This window comes from Phaseolus vulgaris, chromosome 7 (assembly GCF_051622355.1).
Source record: "Phaseolus vulgaris cultivar YP4 chromosome 7, ASM5162235v1, whole genome shotgun sequence".
Classification (NCBI taxonomy): domain Eukaryota; kingdom Viridiplantae; phylum Streptophyta; class Magnoliopsida; order Fabales; family Fabaceae; genus Phaseolus; species Phaseolus vulgaris.
This window is the reverse complement of record NC_143504.1, coordinates 29,706,057-29,729,563: the sequence shown is the minus strand read 5'-3', so window position 1 is coordinate 29,729,563 and position 23,507 is coordinate 29,706,057. Positions and strand designations below refer to the sequence as shown.

General features: G+C 29.2%; 1 protein-coding gene and 1 long non-coding RNA gene across 3 annotated transcripts; both read left to right on the top strand.

The window, feature by feature from the left end:
- Positions 1-2,336: 2,336 nt before the first annotated feature.
- On the top strand, positions 2,337-6,743 carry LOC150025865 (uncharacterized). Its single transcript, XR_016523435.1, has 3 exons — positions 2,337-2,497; positions 2,723-3,138; positions 6,607-6,743. It is a non-coding gene; the product is annotated as an uncharacterized LOC150025865 (long non-coding RNA).
- Positions 6,744-12,946: 6,203 nt separating this feature from the next.
- On the top strand, positions 12,947-23,065 carry PHO1 (phosphate 1). 2 transcript variants are annotated; one of them, XM_068622228.1, is made up of 15 exons: positions 12,947-13,358; positions 14,881-14,961; positions 15,058-15,289; positions 15,585-15,924; positions 18,991-19,039; positions 19,755-19,826; positions 20,016-20,145; positions 20,372-20,492; positions 20,864-21,113; positions 21,222-21,326; positions 21,431-21,475; positions 21,579-21,731; positions 21,843-22,121; positions 22,204-22,340; positions 22,693-23,065. In XM_068622228.1, exons 1-15 carry the CDS (start codon positions 13,116-13,118, stop codon positions 22,778-22,780), a joined length of 2,325 nt encoding a protein of 774 aa, XP_068478329.1. In that variant the 5' UTR covers positions 12,947-13,115; the 3' UTR covers positions 22,781-23,065. The 2 variants fall into 2 exon arrangements, with proteins under 2 accessions (XP_068478329.1, XP_068478330.1); XM_068622229.2 differs by having other exon boundaries at positions 12,960-13,358; positions 15,594-15,924.
- Positions 23,066-23,507: the final 442 nt, after the last annotated feature.

Below are 23,507 nucleotides of genomic sequence, written 5' to 3'. Positions count from 1 at the left end.
TTTTTTATTTTGGATCAAAGTTTGCTTCATTCATAAATAATCATTGAATTTTTTTTTTCTTAGATCAGAACTCACTTTATTCATATAAATAAGTACCGACTCCATTGTTTATATCTTTTAGATCAAGACTCACTTCATAAATGGTTATCGACTCTATTATTATTATTTTTATTTTTTTGGATCAAGGTTTTTTTTCATTTTTATTAAAAGTTATCAATTTTTTAGTTCTTTTGTCTTTGTATTGAGACATGTTTCATTCACATGAATTATTAATAATTTTGATGTTTTAGTTGTTTTAATTGAAAGTCGCTTTCATTATGATAATTGATTTTATTTTATTTTATTTTAAAATAAAAACTTACTTTATTCATATGAATGATTAAGTTAATTACTTTATATTTTAGGACTAATACATGATTATGGATGACTATTTTATCTATATTGCATTAATTTTATTTAAAATTGAAATAAAATTAGTATTTTTTTACTTATCTTTTACTGTAATAATATGATAATACTATACTATATTACTGTAAAAAAAACTAGGTAAAGAGGAAAATTTATCAACATCCAATTTTTTGGATAATTTAAAAATTATTGAAGAATATTGAGTGGAAAAAGAAAAATTTACTAGAAAAATAAAACTAAAAGAGTAAAATAGATTTTTTTAAATGATAACAAAAATCAAGAACTTAAAAAGAGATATTAGGGAATGCTTCATGCTTCAAAGAAAAAAAAATTGTTTCTAAATAAAGATTTTTGTGACAATTAATGCAGTAACTAAGAAGCTTTGAATTATCCTTTTAACCTAAAAATACTTTGAATTTGAATAAGATGGGAGAAAAAATTTCATAGACACCTTGCATATTCAAATTCAATGTCCATAACTTTATTTATGAGTTAGTTCAAAGTAAATAAACTTAGAAGATTAACGCTAATAATATATACAATTTCAAATTCATTCTAATCTAGACTCATAATTAAGCTAAGTCTACGGCAGATAAAATTAAATATTTTTTTCTCCTCTTTCCATAAACATGATATTTCAAAGTTGATATCTGTATATTCATCTAAAACTAACACAAGTTTTCTCTACTATCTTAGACATTTTTCTAAAATTTAGATAACATTAAAGAAATTAAATGTTTCTACATTTAATATAGAGTCTCTAATTGAAAACCATTTTTATACCACCTTATTTAAATCTTCTTTATTTTGTTTCATTTTTTTGTTTGTGCTAGCATCCTTTTTATTTTCTGGATGGAATGGGTGATCAATTTGTGATATTTATTAATTAAAATGTTTATTATTTTGTTTACTCTCAAAGATGTTTGATAATTAATTTTTTAATAATAATTTTAAAAATTATTAACTAACATGATTAATCTTGTATTATTTATGATTTTGAGTTGGAACTTAAATAAAATTTTGAATATAAAATTATTTAATTTATCTCTAGATATAAAGAAATGTAAGATCTAATGTAATCCGATATCTTTCGTGATAAATATGAAAAAAATAAAAGTAAAGTAAACAAATATTTTATAAAAAAACAATTTAAAAAATATATAAATAATAAATTTCTTAATTTTTATTTAAATAGATTTGTTTTAAATTATATTAATTTTTCACGTATCATGTGATTATTTTTATATAGACAAAGGATTTATAGAATAAAAGTTATATCACTTGTTGTTGGAGTTAGGAAGAAAATACTTTTATTTAATCAAATTGATTTTTTTCTTCTAATATATTCAACTTTGAACAAATTTGCACGAATCTTTTATTATATATATATATATATATATATTATATTCTTAATGCATTTTTCTCACATTTTTATAGTCCCATCATCGGGACAATATAGGTATAAAGTGACTTAATATATATATATATATATAAATCTTTTTCTTTTTTATTTTCTTGATTTTATTATTTACTTAGAGAATTTTTTTTGTTGACATAGTAGGGTACCACACAATTAGATAACATATTTAGATAACGAGTTAGTTTCTCTCTTCTCCTTTTTTATCCAAATATTTAATGTTTGATATGAATAAGAATTTAAAATATATAAAAAAATTCTGTAATATTCAAATTTTTTAATAAATACTAATTCTACCTTATTTAATGTTCTATTTAAATAAAAATTTGAATTAAGTAAATTCTTTAATTATTGAAAATTTTAAATAAATAAAAAACTTAAATTATTCAATATTCTACTTAAATAAAAATTATCAATAAATAAAAAATTTAAATTATTCAAAATATAAAATAAATATAAATCCTAAATGAAGCTGCTGAGATCTGAATTTTCAAACTATCAGATTGTTTAGAGACACCAACAGCACATCACCACCACACAAACACTATGTTTACTAGACTATGAAAGTCAGGAGGACCAAGAGAGCGCAACTCAACAGTCAAGAAGGAACACCACCATAGCCAAGAACAAACACTGACTCAGCAGTAACCTCAAATAAAGTCAAAAAAACAAGTAAGCTTACAAATCGATTATGCTTGAAGATAAATGTTGAACATAATTGATTAGGGTTTTAAAAATATTTGACAGTCGGATTACGACTGAGGTTCAACACACCAGATAATCGATTATGCTTACAAAATATAACACATAATCGATTATCTTCTATGTCTTTTTTTCATACATAATTGATTATGAATAAGTGAGTTAATCAATTATGACATCTGTGTATGATTGCAGCTAATCGATTATGGCTCACCTGGTTCCCAGGTTTTTTCAAAATTTTCTCTTTTCCAGCAATCTTATCTTTGATCCTAAGACACATAATTTTCTCTCAAACATACCAAATTTTGACATGGGAGTGAAAGATGCTTTCTTCCTTAGGTCTCTGCGTGAATTTCTTCATGGCAGTGTTTCAATGCATTACTTTTCACACGCACACAGTAGGGAAAGATTAGCTCAGAAAATTGGCAAGGACAATGAATCATTCAACAAGTGTTTTTACTCTTATTTCTTTGAGTTTCTTTGTAGTTGAGTGAAGATTATGTCACTCGCTCTTCTGTCGTCACACATACCCTCACAGATTCAAAAAAGGATTCATCCACACTTGCCCTTCCTTGTCAACAGTATAACACAGAAGCAAACACAACATTAGTGTAAGTATATCTTCTCTATTGTTTTATTTCTTTTCATTATTATAGGAGTAGGAACAAGTGCTAACTTTTGGATTCATGGATGGTTAGAAGGAATACCCAAGATTATTCAATAATTCAATGGCTAAGAGTGGAAAAATTTCAAAAATAGGGATGTGGTAAAACAATGTCTTAAAATGGAATTTAGAGTGGAGAATGGAATGATTTATGTGGGAAGTACTCTTGGTGGAAGATCTTATGAAAATAGTACAAACACAAACATAAAAAAATACAGAAGGAGATGGATTCGTTGGATAAAGTGTTGTTTAGAATCTGCTTCTGTCTCTGTATTAGTGAATGGCAGCCCAACTGGGGAATTTTCTCCTAGGAGGGGACTTCGTCAAGGTGACCCGCTTGCTCCGTTCCTCTTTCTCATAGTTGCTGAAGGGTTGGCTGGGGTGTCTAGGATGGCGGAAGAGAAGAATTTGATTGACAGTCTGGAGGTTGGAAGAGCTAAGGTGAAGGTTAATATGTTACAATACGCTGATGATACCTTATTCTTCTGCAAAGCGAATACCAAAAGTGTTTTTAATATTAAGGCTATTTTGCTTTGCTTTAAGCTTGCTTCTGGGCTTAAGGTGAATTTTCTAAAAAGCAGAATTGGCGGGATGGGGTTGGATTAGTGTTCGCTTCAGTGTTTTGCAGCTATTCTTAACTGTAAGGTGATGGTAACTCCTTTTGTTTATTTATGATTACCGGTAGGTGGGTGCCACAAGCGCGGTGTTTTTTGGAACGGGGTGCTAGAGAGAGTTCAGGGTAAGCTGTCGAGGTTGAAAGGCAGGTGGTTGTCAATGGTTGGGAGGATCTGTTTGATTAAGTCAGTCCTCTCCTCACTCCCATTATTCTTTATGTCCTTGTTCAAAATACCATCTGGGGTAGCTAACAAGTTAGTTCGAATCCAAAGGAATTTCCTTTAGGGATGGGGCTCTGACGGAAGGGAAATTGCTTGGGCCTCTTGGAATAAGGTCTGCGAGCCTCGGGACTACGGGGGTCTTGGAATCATTGATTTAAGGACTTTTAACTTGGCCCTGCTAGGCAAGTGGATTTGGAGGTGGGGGTCGGCCAAGGGAGGTTTGTGGAAAGAGATTCTCGACTCTAAATATGGTGGTTGGAGGAATTTGAGAGCGGAAGGTAAACCTTGCAGGGGTTCCCTATGGTGGAGAGACTTGAATGAGGTTTGGGCCTCTGAGGGTTGGGGCAGAAGTTTTGAAGATGGGATTGAGTGGAAAGTTGGTGATGGAGGGAATATTTCTTTCTGGGAAGATAGCTGGTTGAATTGTGGTGCCTTGAAGGGAATGTTTCCGAGATTATATTCGCTTAGCACGGCTAAAGCTGTTAAGGTGGCCGAGATCGGGAACTGGTCTAATGGTGTTTGGATTTGGCATCTGTGTTGGCGTAGATCCCTCTTTGACTGGGAGAAGTTGTTGGAGGAGCAGTTAAGTCAGTTGCTGCAAGGGATAAAGATGGATGCGGGAGGGGTGGATAGCTGGGTCTGGAAAGCTGAGGGGTCTCAAAGTTTTACTGCTAACTCAGCTTATATTAAGGTAAGGAGGGTTAGTGATGGGGATTTCTCTCCGATTTACTGTAGGTTGTGGAGGTGTAAAACCTTGCCTTCTGCTGTTTTCTTGGCCTGGAGGGTGTTGGAAAATAGGATTGCAACTAGGGTTAATTTGGTAAGGCGCGGGGTGGTGGTTGAAAACCCTATTTGCTGCTTGTGTGGGAAGGTTGAAGAGTCGTTGAGTCACTTGTTCTCCGTTTGTGACTTTTCTTGGAGGGTCTGGTGTCTTTGTTTTGAGTGGCTTGGAGTGTCGTTCGTAATCCATTTGGATCCTATGCAAAATTTTATCCAATTCAGGTTGAGTCAGGCATCGGTTTCAGTTAATGATGTTTGGGGGGCAATTTGGGTTGGAATTGTGAGTGAAATTTGGAAGCATAGGAACTCGATCGTCTTTAATGGAGGAGTGGCAGATGTGTTAGAAGTTTTTGCCTCTGCGCAAGTAAAGGTATGGTCTTGGATTGCTGCAAAGTCCCGCGAAGTTTACTTTTCCTACCCCTGTTGGGTTATGGATCCTTTGGCATGTATACGGCTGATTCGGTAAAGCTAGTTAGCGCTTGGTTTGGTTGGTCCTTTGTCCGACGATTTTGGGTGCCAAGTTAGGAGTTAGATTCTATGTGTTCTTGTAAAAGGGTTGGACCACCCCTGAAGTGTTCCCCATTTATTTATTTTTTATTGCTGATAAAAAAAAAGGCAAGGATGAAAGGAAGATGAAGAATATATGTATATAGTAAATTTTTCCTATAAAATCCTAGAGAATAACATATGGGTGAGATGGATAATTCTTCCGAGTGATATGGAAAATATTTGCAATTCCTAATATAAAACACTTTATAGCATTACAACTAAGAAAAATATATTTCATAGAATTGGTATATCATGTAAACAATGTATCATATACAAAGAAGTGAAGGAAACATGTCAACATTTATTTTTTATAGATATCCGTCATGGTCTAGAATTTAATTAAGAGATGAGTTAATAGATCACACAATTTCATCAATTCAACATGCAAAATTTGAACAAGAATGATATTATCATATGAAAATAATGTGGATGAGAACAATAAAAACAAATATAGAAGCAGCATACTAATAATGTCATTTTTAAATATGATAATGAAAACAACATTTTTGCTCAAAGTCAAGTAAAAGTTTGGAGGCAAGCTTCTTCTACTATGATGCTTAAGGTAAAAATTTTACATTTTAAGTATTCAAAAGTGCAGTAAAAATAAGAAAAGACACACGACCAAATGTTTTTATACGAAATTGCAAATACTTATGATCTGTGAAATTTAATATCATGAATATATTTTTATCACACTAATCTTAAGTGACAGATTTTAAGTTGCTATTAACAACCTCTACAAATTCAGGTGAACAACTATGCAGATGGATAGAGGATCTGAACAAGTCTTTGAGGTCCAACCATAGATATTTGTTGCATGCACTACACCTGTCTTCATAAATAGGAAGAGAAATAGAAATGAAATAGGGATACCTAAAAAGGCAGAAAGTCATTGTTTTATTGAATACAGAGGAATGCAACTTGCCATAAATGACAAACTTTGATGTCACTATTTAGCTTACCAAAAATTGTTCAGAAATCTTGAGGTCCTTAGCCCTCTTGTGCAGAGTGCAATGTTACCCCATGAATCTATGTCCATTTGTCTATGTAAGCCTCAGTAATTCAGTAAATTGGAGACAATAATCACAGACAGGGTTAATGTCTGTGTCTTCACTTCCCAATTGTTTTATCCATATCTCACATTCTTATATTGCTCCATTTACTACTTTAGTCCCTATCCTCACATTTAAGCATTTTTTTTATACATTTTTTAAGTTAATACAAACTTATTTACATTAATTATCATGCAGATCCTGCTACAGAGACGTCTCAGTAGATAAGTTGTTATCTATCATTCTATGTATTGACAAAAAAAGGTAGCTATTTATCTTCTTTTATATTCCTTTTTATAATTGAGTAACAGAATATAATTCATGTTTTTCCAATCAATTTCTTTTGTGAAGATGTGTTGATCTATTAAAGATATATTAAATAGATACTTAAGTAAACTTGTATCCCTAGCTGTTATAAAATGTGTATAGTATTCATTCAAATATGATTCATGTTGGTATATGGAAATCCAAAGCAAGATTGGTATTGAAAAGGGCTGCAAAGTAGTCTTGTAAGAGAAAGAAGAATTAATTTGGAAGGTTCTATGTTCGAAAGTTGCAGAGCCTAATTATTCATGAATGAGGAGGAAAATACAAAGGTTCAATTAAAAAACCAAATCTTAAATCTCAATAAAGAAAGGTTTTGTACTTGAAATCTCCATGCATCCTTTTTCCTTTTATCATTCTCCCTAGGCTAAATGGTTTGAAGTAGAATCTTCTCAGAATATTCCAAATTGAAGAAATTTAGTAAAGAGGTGAAGAGTGAAGTGAGGAGGGGAAAGTTAGAAGATTTGAAAAGTAATAAATTATAGAACTGAATGCAGGACCCCAACCTCCAATTATTGTATTGTTTCTTGAAGAAAGCTCCAACAACATCATCTTTAATTCAAATAAGTAGTAAACTGTTATACTGAATCCAGGACCCCAATTATTTCATTTTCCAATATCTTTCAGTCCTGCTTTTCTGATCTTGTTGATATTATCAAGGTTCTGTTGTTTCTTTCCAATGGGATATATCCTAGCAGGTTGCATTCTTTATATATATATATATATATATATATATATATATATATATATATAATTTTATTAGTTTTTATAATAATTATTTTAAATGAAAGTGTTGCTATTACTTTTAATTAACTAATATTGTAACAAAAATTAAACTCTGTACTTTTTAAGACAGTTAAATTCTGTTTTAATGTACACAATAAATATTATCATGATATAACTCATATTTTCATATAGTTCTCACAAAAATAAAAACTTATTTTTTCTTTAATTTATTGTGTCTTTATTTTCTACTATATTTTATTTCTCATGTCAACATTAATAATTTTTTTTACCTAACATTCACCTCCTAATTAAAAATATAATAAAAATTATAAAAAAACTAAAATTATATTGATCTCTATAGATCATTTTTTTTTCCTTTTTAGCTGAAAATTCAACCTCTTAATTAAAAACGTAATAAAAAACTATTATAAAGAAATTTTAAATTATATTAGTCTTTACAGATCATATTAGAATGGATAGATTCCTTGTAGCTAGGTTTTTAAATTAATTTTGATTGTTATTTGATATAAAAAATTATCTTATTAATCAAATTTAAATTGAGTAAAAAACAAACATATATTTTCTAAATAAAACAACATCAAAAGAAAATTATGTATAACAAAATTTTCATTTTATTTACAGTATCAATTGAAAAAATATATATAAAACTATAAATAAAAAGAAATCTAAACTTATATTTATAGAGACAAACACAGTTTCAGTAAAAAAAATACAAATGACTAAAAAGTCAAATTATCAAACATGACTTAATTATAACTAAAAATAAGAAGTTAAAATTGTACATTGAATCTAATGATGCCTTCAAAACCTACTAATCTTTTTGGGTATTTCTTTTAAAAAACAACCCATTTTGATAATTAATTTTCTAAAAAAACAACACCAGCATTAGAAAATTTCCAACTCTTAAATGTGTTCTCTAGTTAAAGTTTGACTCCCACCTTATCAACTTACTATAATAAAAATAACTATCATTGTTAAGACAGTTCATAAAAAATAAAACTCTAATTTTATTGATGAGTAAAACCAAAATCATATTACAGCTAAGTTTTACATTTATCCTCTGAAAGTACAAGAATATGATAATTTGTTTAAATTGTTGTTCTCTCTTTATTTTAGAGATCAGAATCATTGATTTTCTTTTTTTTATCATCAACCAAACTAATCAAGATTTTATTTTATTATCAATATCATCACCTTTTCACATTTATTTCTCTTGTAAAAAAAATTATGGCATTAGTTGTATGACATAAACATTTCAAATTTCTAACTCACAAAACGATTAGAGTATAAGGATATATTGAGTAACATGGATATAAACATAGTTTTAATCACAATTAGAGTGTTGGAGGGTGGATTTAGGGCAAAAAAAATAAATTGTATATGTTTATTACTATCCTTAGGATACTAATTGAAGACGTAAAGGTAGAAAATATCTATTATACATGTAAGCTATCTTCATGAATGCAAATATATATATACATTCTATATTTTTATTTATATTCTTCATATATAAAAGAAAATGATATATAAATTAGCAAATCTGCCATGTCATTGACAGCAATGTGAAGACCTGAAACTTATCTGTCACAGAAAAAGTTCTCTTTACTTACAGCCAAAATAAATATTTGACTAGTAAGTTTGTTTTTATTAAGTAATTTGTTTTTTTTTATGTAAATATGTAGTAGGAATCTCTACGTGCCATTCTTTTCTTCTCTTTTAGACACCCACGCAATAAATTTATAACTAGTTAGTTTAATCAGTGTGGAGTTATCTCCATTTAAGAAAATATTTAAAGGGCAAAAAATTTTTGTTTGAGATATGCCCATCTTTTTAGAGAACATTGTTTTCTTTTGCCAATTCATGTTATATAATTAAAATATATAAAACAATTACATCAATGGAATGGTTCTCTATTCTAGCTAGTGTAGAAACCTAACTAAGTTTCAACTAACAGGAATTCAAGATCATAGGAAGAATCGATTTTTATGCTGCCAAATGGAATTATGAACAAAAAGACATCACAAAATTCTCAACTAAATATGTATCAATTCATTAAAGTGCTGACGAGAGATAATATTTAAATTAAAAATTATATTATTTCCTTTTAAATGTTCTCTAAAAATTAATTTTCAAAATAAAAAATAATTAGTTGTTATATTTATTAAATTAAATATTATATTTAAAGACCACAAAATTATTAATATTTGTTAAATCCTAAATCTTAAAAAAAATACTTTAAATATTAATAATTTTGTTAATATTAACATAGGAATATTAATATTAAATTGCTCATCTTTAGATATTAATATCTTTTTAATAATGCATAAAAAAAATAATTTTTATAATTTATTTTCTATACGCAAATTAATTTGTAAAAGAATTTTATAAAATATACAATTCGTCTGATAGTAACTAACATAAAAATAAGATATGCAAATTTTAAAATATTGTAATCTACAAAATTAATACTAATAAAGTTAACTTGCGTATATGCACTTTTATTTAATACAGTTAAAAAATGAATCGAAATGTTTAAATTAAAGTTAACTTACATATGTGTTTTATATTGTGTTCTATATGTTGTGGTTTTCATGTTATTCAGTAGACGTATAAATAAAATGATTTAAAATATTTATAAAGTATTTTTTTTGGCAAACAATAAATTAGATAGAAAGAGAATATAAAGGAGTGTTAAAGAAAATATCATATAATTTTTTTAAAATTACAATTCAAACCTAGACGGACGTTTGGAAATCCCATAAACTACCATGTTAATACAAGTAATAATAATTGACATTGAGTCAATCTGAGAAAGAAAAAAACATCATTGAAACTTTGGTTTTTAACTAAGTGCACAATTGTACTTGAACTAGAGAAAGTATTTCGTTTGCATCCATTTTTGCTTAATTGAACACTATCTAATTCCTATGTTTCCAAATGTACCAAATGATTGAAACTCATACTTTCTTCCACAACTTCTTATTTTCTTTGTTGAGCCAAATACAATGAAATTGTTCGAAGTGTTCTTTCAAAACATAATGGTTTACGGAACTAATCCCTAACAATTTACTGCATAAATTTCAAACAACATTCGCAATCCGATAAAATATTAAGAGATGGAGAGTCATTTCCTCATTTTTCCCACCTAAAACACATAAAAAAAAATCTACAAAATGAACCGCCATTTTAATAAAATTTTGATTTGTGACAATCCTAAACAATTGATGTAATCAATAATAAATTAATGTTTTTTAATTAAAATTAATCGTGGATTTTTTACGGAAAATTAACTTACATAAGTAGTTAATATTTATATTTATATAGGATGGTATGTTAATGTTTTAATATAGGAATGGGGGGCCATTTATTGAAGGAATCATTTGTATATTTTGGTAGATGTTAAATTTAAGCAACCTAGTACACTACAAGAAAGTACCAACAACTATACCTTCTGAAATTATAGCTATAAAAGTCATCAGTAAATATTAATTATCAAAATACTAATTAAGTTATTGATACAAGACCCTCCAATAGTAAAAACACTCAAACTATACTTTATCACGTGGTGTATATAATGCATTATTATTTAATAGTTAATAAATACATTTTAAATAAGTATTTTACATTTTACAAGACATCTGTCTATTTTGTCCTACTATTAAAAGCTGTCGCCAATTAGTCATAGTCAAGTTAATTATGATAATTAGCTGAGTTTTTCCACAAAAAGTTGCCCAAAAACAAAGTTTTCAATAGGAAAACTTGCCTATTTTTTAATATTCTTCACTATAATAACTAATTGGTTGTAAATATGTTAGTCATTAAATATTAATGTTTTTACCAATCAAGTCAAATATATTTTTCTAGACAAGTTATTATTATAAAATAATAATATTAGTTATATATATATATATATATATATATATATATATATATATATATATATATGAATGGGAAAAAGGAGTAATGATAAATAAATACAACTCTCATAAACCACCTAATAAAGTTAACCTAAAATAATCTATCATCACAAAAATGGTGATGCATGCAAAAACCTCTTCCCAGCTGGTCAAACAAATACTTAAGTTGGAGGTTATGTATATAAAGCAAAACTATGTTAATTCATCACTTCGTTATCTTCATTTATAAGCTCTAAACTTTATGAAAAATTGACTATATTTACATTTTCATCGTATTTTTTTGAGTCTTGTAAGCTAGAAATAGGTTTAATTTTAAATGGGTTTAGTTTCATGTGGTATATGTATTTCTTATATACTTGATTACACACCTTTTCTTCTACATCATTTGCTTATATGCAACCCATTGATTTTATTTTCACTTTCTCATACCAACCTTTTTTGTTTGATTGCATAGTTAGATAAAGACTCACTACACTTGTCTCACATTATATGCCAACTGCAAATCACACATGTGATACCTTATAAGTTATACCCATAATTTTGTCATAAGAAACTTTGGATTCAATTTTATGCCTCTAATTGATAGTTTTATTTATTTATTTCAAAAGTAATCTTAGTTGAAAATCTTGGTTTGTTTATGTTTTAAAAACTTATATTTTCAGAAAATCAAATTTCATGAGATAATTAACATGATAAATAATTATAATTTACGATAAATTATGATGTTGCTTTCTGATTTGCATGAAGCTTATATAAATAATTCTGAAATATTTATATAAATCAAACAAATTTTAGGTTGGAAACATTTTTTTATGATTTTTAGGAGTCGTGATTATGGGACTTGAAAAAAATAATTATTGTATCAAACACTTTAATATAGAGATGCCTTTTATCTTACTCTTATTGTTTTTTATCTAACTATTTAAAACTATTATATTAAGAAAAAATGAAGGGTACTGTAAATTACTTATAAACTATTATATTAAGAAAAAACAATGAAGGATAAATAAATAGAATAACTCTCTTAATCACAGGTACCATAAAGTTTTCAGTTTCTCAAAAACATAAAGGTGAAAATGTTTATTTCAAACCTTTGATTTATATTTTAAAAAATAACATTCACAAGGAACCATATTTTTTGGAATGTTTTCCGGCTATGTTTCCCATCACAAAATCATTCTTATGGAGTTGAAAAAATTATTGAAAAAATGTTTTACAAAGATAAAAAATTTAATGTTATTTTATTAAATAATTTAATACAATGAATAAATTGATATTGTTGGTCTAATTTACCTGAATTTAAAGTTAAAAAATAAACTTGAATACTTATGGTGTTTTGGGAAGAGGAATAAAGAGTTAACTATGCCCCAGTATGTGTTATTGTGAAACATACATTTTAGATATGAATATTTATGGGTATTAATTTTGGATATAAGTAAATAATAGACATTAACATAATGATGAAAGTAAAAATAGTTGTTTTAGAATGATTTTAAGAGTAATATAAATAGTGATTAAAATAAAAATAATTTGAATGTTATAATGAAAAATGGGTGAGTATCTGATCTAGTTGCACACGGCTTCTCTCTCTTTTGGACAAGATCCTCTCTCTTCTACATATATAAAATCTCTTTCAGATTTGATCATGACACCCCACTTCTTATAACATATCTTCACCTTTTCCTCTCCACAACTTCACTCTCTTATTCCAAACCACAAATGGTGAAGTTCTCAAAGGAGCTTGAAGCTCAACTCATACCAGAATGGAAGGAGGCCTTCGTCAACTACTGGCAGCTCAAGAAGCAGATAAAGAGAATCAAGCTCTCCAGACTTCCCAACCAATCCCACCACCATGCCAAACCACACTTTGCTCCCTCCATTTTCAATTCCTTTCGTTTCTTTCTCCACAACATCGCTCACAGCCTCTCAGATTCCCACCACCCAGACCTCACCATCATTCAGGTAACTCAATAACACAACATTAATATTTTCACTTCCTTCATCTACTTCTGCTTCTGTTTCTGTTTATCGCTTCCTGCGAGTTTGACTAATGTTCTCGGAGAAATTGAGTTTCTTTGGTGATTTCTGGCAATGAATATATACCTTCTATTTGGCACGTACCCAAAAAACTATGCTGACAGTACTTGGCACAGACTCGCTGAAATCTTGGTACCATTTTTGCTTATCGCTATGTTTTTCTCTCTTGCCTTCTAGCCTGCCTTCCGTTGAAGAAGAAAACTACTCATATGAATATGATAAGTTTATTTTGATTGAAAAAACTTGAAAAGGAAAAGTAGTTTTAGAAACACTTTTTTTTTTCTAAATTCGAAGATGATGATTTAGTGCACGACTGTGCACGGCTTTACTGCATGAACAGTGGGAAACTAAATGCGACGGATTTTCTCTGACAAGGAATTGCTTTGGAGAATGCAACCGGCCAAAACTCTTAACCACATAATTTTTTACATGGTAATTGATGTGAATGACGAAAAACCAAACAAATAAAAATAAATTTAATGTGGTTGCCAAGATTGAGAAAACAAACTCTTTTCATTTGTAGCTCAAGTAATTACCAATTGAAAATCTTATTTGTCATTTTTGAGTGTGGTACAATAAAATTTCCAACTAAATCATCTATCATTGTTTCTCTCCTATTTTTAAGTGTTACTTAACAAAAATTATTTTATTTTATTCTTATTTTCTAATCTAAAACAATATTAATTATTTTTTCATTTATATCCTTACCATTTATATAACATTTAATTAATTTATATATATATTTATTGCCATATAGAAATAAGAAGAGTATACCAGAAAATTTTATAAATGTTTTATTTAATTAAAAAAATTGTTACATTTCTTAGTTTTTCTAAAAAAATTCCAAATAATATTTAAAAGGGAATATAAAAATAAATTATTCAAAAATCTGATTAGTGTGATCGAGAATATTTATTAAAAATTATAAATATTTAGTCTGTATTAGAAATTATGTAATAAAATGTGTTAACAATCATGATACACTAATGGAATAGAGGCGGTAACAGAAAATAAATCAAACTCAACAGGCCTGAAGTTATGTATTTAAATGTGGTGGATGGGTTAGAGATGAATGAAATTGGTATTTGAGTTTTTGAAAAGTGAATTGTAATAAGAAAGGAGTAAATAAAATGAATGATTATTAGAAAGAGAAAAAAAAATTAAGAAAAGTTGGAGTTGGCGTAAAGAGATATAAGAAGTAATTTAACAAGATGAGCATAGTGTGGGGTTTAGTACTAAATAAAGTGGGTTTAGTGGCCCTCCTTTTTCGTCAATTTCTTTTCTGCTTTCTTTCGGGGGAGTTTCTCAGTCTCTCACGAAAGCCACCAATTTCTCGCCTTTGCGGATCTATCTGTGCCACTACGGTCGCAACATAAAATATACAGGCAATTTCTTTTGCAAAAAATAATGTTAAGAAAACACCAAAATTAATTAAATAAGTATGTAGGTGAGGAAGAAAACCACAAAGGGCAGTGAAGAAGAAATCTACGAGACAGAGCTTGCGCAGTTATTTTCGGAAGAGGATGAGGTACATTCATTTATTTAATCGGTTTTAGATGATTTATGCATATACTATGTTCTTGTACGTAGTCACATGAAGACATTTATTATTGTTTTTGTTCAGGTACGTGTGTTTTTTATGAGGCTGGATGAAGAGCTAAATAAGGTGAACCAATTTTACCGGAAACAAGAGAGTGAGTTTCTTGAGAGAGGAGAAACCCTGAACAAGCAGCTTCAGATTTTGCTTGACCTAAAGCAAATTATCAGTGACCGTCGCCGGAAAACTTCTCTGTCCAAGCCATATAGCACCGGAATATCCCCTCAGTATTCTCCAACCCGTGATTCTGATTACTCGGGTCAGCTTTCTTCTTCATCTACAGGAGTTGATCATTGTTGTCTTTTATAATATTATTAAATAGTATCTTGGTTGATTTCTGCTAAAAATATTTCCTAGTGTCAATTTTGGGGTTTTGGGTGCTTGCTGACATCATACAACATTCTGCTATGAAAGTTGTATGTCTACGTGGACCAGGATGTGGAATATTGTCCACCCATCACATACTTCAATATGCAATGATAAATCCTAATTAAAAGTATTGATATTTGTACATTATTTCAGATTACTGACTAAGTTGCATGCTGATGTTATAGTTTGTGCAGAAAATTTTGGAGATTCAGATGAAACAACTTCAGAAGTTTCACAAACGGATGAGGTAATCACGACATTAGAGAAGAACGGTATAAGTTTTGTTAATTCAGCGACGAGGACAAAGACGAAGAAGGGAAAACCTAAAATGGCAATGAGAATTGATGTTCCAGCCACCAACCCAACTAGGGCCATTACAGCCATCACTAGCATGCTGTGGGAGGATTTAGTCAACAATCCAACCGGAGATTTTGTTCACAAGAGAAAGCTCCAATGTGCAGAGAAAATGATTCGAAGTGCTTTTGTGGAGCTCTATAGAGGCCTTGGCCTACTCAAAACTTACAGGTTCTTATTTTATTTTTATATAAATATTACATTCCGACTACTTAGTTTCATTAAGTTTATTTAATTAGTCTTAATCTTCAATATATTAAAAGTTGCTTTGAGACTCAGGTAATTTAGTTGGAAATAATTAGTAAACTAATAATGATGTGAATGTCTACCTTTTCTATTCATGATATAAGGTTTGAACTATAAAGTTTACTTAAAAAGATCAAAGTTCTTAGCGTCTATTTCAAGGTTGGTACTCGTTTTTCTGAGTATAATCACCATTGTGCCGTTTGCTGGTGAAAATGAGAAAACCTTAGGGAAAAGGGAATATTGATTTTGTGTTTATCTTGGCCAAAGTTGGAAAGAATATATAGAAATGATAAGGAGGCCAATGAAAGAACGAGTTGCATGGCAGTTCATAACATCACGTAAGGTTTTTTGGATGGATAGAATAAATGAAGGTAGGTGTGACTGTCACGTTATATAATACGTATATTCACACAATATATATATCCCTCAATGTTTATAGTATGCTTTTAGTATTTGCTTATAATTAACTTAATCCAATTTAATATTTAAATAAAGTGGCTTAGTTTATAAAATTGGGCATTTATTTTCATTGGTTGCATCATATGGGAATGGGGCATATAAAGCTAACTTTTGCACACACTTCCAAATAGTGGCCAACAAAACCAAATTCAATTTCTTATCATCAAATTTTGTTTTACTTTTTTCATTTCGTTTTCTTTTTTAAGTACAACATTCCTTTTGAAATGCTTATTTCTTGTGTCTTTTCACCCCTAAATTTGATGGGGGTAATTTATAGATTCCCCAATGGGAGAGGAAGGTGGAGAGAGACTTAGTTTTATGTGTATATATATACATGAGTAACCGAAAAAGGAAATCCTATTTTTAGCAAAGTTTTTAATTTGTTACATAGATGTTTAGAAAATCATACAAAAGTTTTATTCTACTAATTAATATAAAAGTTTTCCCAGAAGTCATAATAAGTGAGCTGAAGGGATAAAAATATCAATCACTTTATAACAAGTTTGAAATTCAAAACATAATGAAAAGTGTTTTTCCATTTGAACAAAATTTCGTTTTATTAGTGATTCAAGAAGAGGTCATAATATCCAGTAAAAGAAAATGCTAAATATGTATAGAAATAGGGGTCATCTTCTCCAGTATGCGCAATAAATGCTTCGAAAATATTTTACTAGTATTTTTCATATATAATGCAATTATGATTATCATCGCAAAAAATAAAAGTACTATTTATAAAACCTTTTTATTTTCCCAAGAAAATATTAGAATTATAATATATGAAAAAAGTTACATATATATACCAGAAAATGAAATGTAGCGAGACTATAGGTATAAAAAAATCTCATATATTAGAGTTTAAATTCAATATATTGTGGATATAATGACGCGAATAGATTAGAAATTATCTTAAATACGATATTTAAAGAAATTATTATATCTTTTTTGATAATTATATAACAATCCAGAATAATGAGTGTAAAAAAAAGTTTACATTATTAATATATAGTCTAATTAAATTTCCTATATTTTACGGTTTGGCTTTAGATTAACCTTCGTTAGTAAATATCAGTATAATATGTCATATTTTAAATGCATACTATCTATTCTAATTTGTTTTCATTTAAAATAAAATTATGTGATCATAGAGAAATACTTTTAACATTTTTATCTAATGCTAAATAACACTTTCTATATACTGTAAATTAGGCCAATTATGTTTCTCTACATTAGCATATTAAAGATAGGGTGTAATACTAAAAAAAATGCCATATACTAGTAGAAACTGTTAACTATTAAATATATTTCTTTCAATAGAAAATTTGTCTAAAGAGAGTAGGTTATTATAAAATGGTGGATCTACGTTAACAATTTAAAGCATTACACTATTAATATAAGCGATTAATAGATATAAAAATTTTAATGTACCATACAATATAATTAGTTACACTAATAAAATTATTTACTAATATACTCTTTATTATTGGTATTATTTCATAATGTCTATATTAATGATTTATATGATGTATTCAAAAAGATTTTAAAATTTTGGAAGAAAATCAGGTATAATTAACTAGTTTTCTTGATTTGTAAAGAAAGAGGTGGATTGAAGTGCTGAAATGTAGGTGTTTAAAAAAATTATTACATGTTTATGTAATAACAATTTAAAATTGTCAATAAATTTATAAATTGATTTTTTTTAATTCTTTAAGAAACTGGTAAAGAATTTAAGAGTGTTAAAACGTTTATAGAGTTAGAAATTTTTTATTAGATATTTATGTGAACATAATTAATATATATATATATTAATTAAATTTTATAAAAGGAAAGTAGCATGTAAAACTTAGTTTATGTTTCTCTTATTTATTTGTTATTATATATATAAACAAGTTTTTAATTTTTTCTATTCATACATCATTATAGAATAATTAATTGTATATCCAAATGATAAAAAATTTAAATACATTAAATCCTTTAAATTTTCATAAATCCATAAATCATTTCAAATATTATAATTTAAATATTATAAATTCTTTAAAATTTAAACTACAGAATTCTAATAATGAAATTCCTTTTTTTTTTAAATTCCAGAACAATTACATTCTTACAAAATCTTTATATATATATATATATATATTAAAAAAGTTCAATTGAATAAACATTTTAATATCTTTAATGAATATTATAAAAACAGGACATTGATGTGTGTTAGAGATTTTTTGTAGGGTGAATTTAGGCCTGCCTTATGTGTGAATATCATTCAATCCAATACTTCTTTACTGGAAATATATCATGAATAAATTTCATTCAATGATATGTGCTTGTTGGTTATGTTTATTAACCATAATAAAATATGGATTTAACAGTGGGACTTTTAAATTAAATTTTAAAAAGTATTTTTATAAATGAGATTTAATGAATATATTAGTAAACTTAAAATTTAAATTTAGAAGTGTTCTTCTGGAATCCAATCTAATATATATTTCACCAATGAGCAACTTCTAATATCACAATCTCTCTTTTTTTTTTTTGCAGTTCCCTGAATATGGTAGCATTTACAAAAATTTTGAAGAAATTTGACAAGGTATGGATTCAAAATATCTCCTCCTCTTTACTACTTGTGCAATATTTAGGTAAACACAAAGAAGGATTCGATGAGTTATTGTTTTTCATTACATTTTTGTTATACATGGATGAAAATGACAAATTTTTGAAATAATAAGGAAGAAAACCAAGGGAAGTTTACATGAAAGTCATGAGAATCTTAAACTATGTGTATGGTGGAGAACATGAACTTGATTTCCTATCCCCAACTAACTTTGACTTATAGTACATATGACCTAAAGATAGTGATAGTCCACTGTATTTCTCTTTTCCATTCCCCTTTTCAGTGGAGTCATATCTTACACATATGTCCAAAACTGCTTCCTACATATATTTAAATTTGTTTCATCAATAATAACACTGCGCCTAAAGTTGTTTCACCCATCAAATGAACTTAACTTTTTTTTTTTGGTGCAATCTACGAAAAATATTTGTTCTAATATAATGTATGTAGTGACTTTTATCTTTTTTTTCTTTTGGTGTTACAATTCTTTTTGGGACCAATTTTTTTTATAATGAGTAAAAGATGGATACATGGAATGAATTTGAATTATTTGTCTAATTGAACATAGGCGCGATTAGCAATAGTGAGACTTCATAAAATGTAATTAGTGTTCTTTGTGTTTGGTTAGATAAAAAATATGTTGTGCATGTGTATAAAGAAATAAAAAGGATATTGTATTCTGATGGAGCAGGTATCGTGTCAGAAAGCTTCTGCAAATTATTTGAAAGAGGTGAAGAGGTCCCATTTCGTTAGTTCTGACAAGGTACATTTTGGTTTCATCTTCCAAATGCCTTCATTTCAAAAGTTAGTAAAAGAGAAAAAGAATGAGAAAAGAGAAACATAACGCACTCAACTTTAAATCTTTTGATTTTGGTCTTGTATAATAATCTTGATGTGGAGAATGGGTTATGTGGTATTCTAACCAGTGGTTATCATGATCATCATTTGTAAGGTTGTTAGACTAATGGACGAAGTGGAATCCAGATTCACCAAGCACTTTGCCAACAACGATAGGAAAAAGGCAATGAAATTTCTAAGACCCCAACAACATAAAGATTCTCATATGGTCACCTTCCTTGTCGGTAATGCTTCTTTCTCTATCCCTGTCCCTTCCTTATTAACATTGAATAACACCAGCAAACTATTTCAGGCATAGTGAAAGTAGTGTCACTTCAGAATTCAAATTGCAATGCAATGTCTGGGTTGATCACTGCATGTACCAAATAATATTTTGATGTACTGCTATTAGACCATGCTTAGTGGCCACCACCAACCAAGCTGATTGGTCAAATTTCACTGTCTCTGCAGGGTTGTCTACAGGATGTTTTGTATCCTTGTTTTCTGTATACGCAATTTTGGCCCATTTGTGCGGTATATTCTCCCCTGGTAACGAGCCAGCTTATATGGAAACAGTCTACCCCATTTTCAGGTTATTTCACATTCTTCCAACTTTGACATATTTCACACATTTACACATTTTCTCTTTTCTGTGCTATTCTGCTCCACGTCATAACTTAATCACCAAAATACCTTATGTCACGTAGCCATTTATCTATATTAGACACCCAAAGTATACATTACATTAATGCCTAATCTTTATAAGGGTAAATTGAGTTTAAAACTTTTCCTACTTAGATTATAAAACCTAATATTTTCTAACTCAACTTTATAATTATAAACCATGAAATTGAATGTGTTAAGTTTCTATAAACTCCCCTGAAAATTTAATATGCAGAATTTTGGACAAAAATACGTATATGATTGGTGCCCTAAAGGTTACATTACAATGATTTTGTGCAGTGTGTTTGCCTTGTTAAGCCTGCACTTGTTTTTGTATGGATGCAACCTGTTGATGTGGAAGAATACAAGAATCAATTACAATTTCATATTTGAATTCTCTCCAAGCACGGCACTAAAGCACAGAGATGCGTTTCTGATGAGCACTACCTTAATGACAACTGTGGTTGGGGCAATGGTCATACATCTGCTTCTAAGGGCTGCTGACTTTTCTCCTACCCAAATTGATGCCATTCCGGGGGTTCTTCTTCTGGTTTGTCTAATAAATTTTGATTTTCCTTGTTATTTATAAGATAAACTAACTTAGTTAGCTTTGGATTTTGAAGAGTAGTTTATACTGTCTAAGAAAGGCAATTTTCAGTTTTTCACAGCACTGCTCATTTGCCCACTTGACATCTTTTATCGTCCCACACGTTACTGCTTCATCAGGGTTATTCGCAACATAGTGTGTTCTCCCTTTTATAAGGTAAACTTCCCTTAGTTGATTTCTTGGAACAAATGGATACATTGTAAGGCCACATATGTGGAAAACTGAAATTGGCATTTAATTTTAATTTATCATTGCCACAGGTTCTGCTAGTAGACTTTTTTATGGCAGATCAACTAACTAGCCAGGTGACTTAGCCTACAATTGATTCTAGTTTTCTCCTTTTTTTCATTTCCAATTCTTATTATGCATCCTGAGTAACATTAAATTTTGTTATTGTTGTGGATACAGATTCCATTGCTAAGGCATTTGGAAACTGCTGGTTGTCACATTTTTGCTAGAGTTTTCAAAACACACCACCCTGAGGCCTGTCATTCTGGAAGGATATACTTGGAAATAACTTATATCATCTCATTTTTACCATACTATTGGCGTGCCTTGCAGGTAGGCTTAGGATGCAGAAATTGACTAATTGTAGATTCTCTTTTGACATTGAACACTAGGAAACTACTTAACTATTTTATAAACTAACGCATGTTTACATGTCCTTACTAGTGCGTGAGACGGTGGTTTGATGATGGTGATGTGAACCATTTGGCTAACATGGGTAAGTATGTTTCGGCAATGGTGGCAGCAGGGGCTAGAGTTACATACAACAGGCAACATGATGATCTATGGTTTGCTATAGTCTTAATTACTTCTGTGGTGGCCACAATGTATCAGCTTTACTGGGATTTTATCAAGGACTGGGGATTTCTTAACCCCAATTCCATAAATCCATGGCTAAGAGATGAACTAATTCTAAAGAATAAAAGCATATACTATATGTCTATTGTAAGCTTTCTTCACCTCTTGATCTGAATTTCACAATCATAAGTTTTTTTTTTTTATCTAACTAAGTGATACTGGATTTCAGGTCTTGAATATTGTCCTTAGAGTGACATGGGTGGAGACTATCATGCACTTCAAAATTGGGCGTGTGCAATCACGACTACTAGATTTTCTGTTAGCTGCACTTGAGGTTATTAGAAGAGGGCATTGGAATTTCTACAGGTATATCTTATCATATTTAGAAAGCTAAATGAATGATTTTTTTTATCCTCCAAAATTTCCTTGCTGAATATTACATCAAATTCATTCAACTGGACTTTAAAAGGCCTATCACATCCAATGTAACACAACCTATGAATGTTTGCCAATAAACAGGTCCTAATAAAACCCCATACTGATAGGTAGAGGCCTAGAAAAACTCCATGTCTCTAATAATAGGAACAATGATGTCCCTAGAATGGAGTGACAATGACAGAACTCTAAAAGGGCTAGTCTTAAAATCTCAGCTTAAAGTTGATCCTTAACAGTTGTTAAACAGTGAAAAACTCAGTAATGAACTTGATCTTGTGAACAGGTTGGAAAATGAGCATCTAAACAATGTTGGTCATTACCGGGCAGTGAAAACAGTTCCACTTCCGTTTCGAGAGACAGACTCTGACTGATGAGCTGAATTTCTTGTACAAAGAATGATGTCTTGTGCTAACAAAAAAGAGGCATGCAGTGTAAAGAATAAAAAGGAGAGGAGGAGGAGAAAAGAAACTTCTCTCAGTCTGTTTCTTGTTTATTGCCTCTTTTAGGCAACTGGACATGTTCAAAATCCTACAAAGAAGGAATTGTTGTTTTTTCATGATTTTAGTTAGTAAATATTAAAATGTCAATGATCTTCATAATTTCGTTTGTCGGACCAAACAATTTTAAGTTCCAAATCAAAACAAGTTTCCTCTAAATTTGTTTGAATTTTAACACTCTTTCTAATGACTTTTTTCTCAAAACCATGCTCCTTGTTTTCTAAACTCTTCCAATTTTCGACCACTGAGTTCTTTGGTAAATATATTTAACGTGACCTCTTAGGACCTCCCATTTTAAATGATATAATGCACTTCCACATGCTTGGTTCCTGAATGAAAGCGTATATGTCATGGTTACTAGTGCAATATTATACTAATCTTGTGAATCAACTTACCACACTCATCACATGTCATGTCAGGTTGAAATTAGATTATTATAGATCAAACTACCCATTAACTACCTCCAGAAAATTATTATACAATTTTGTTTTGGTTATTTGATAAGTAAACTACTTGTATTAATAAAAATGGATTAAAATAAGTAAAAATAAATGTTTTACGAATGGATGTTGTAATTGGAACATTTTTCATAATAAAAAAT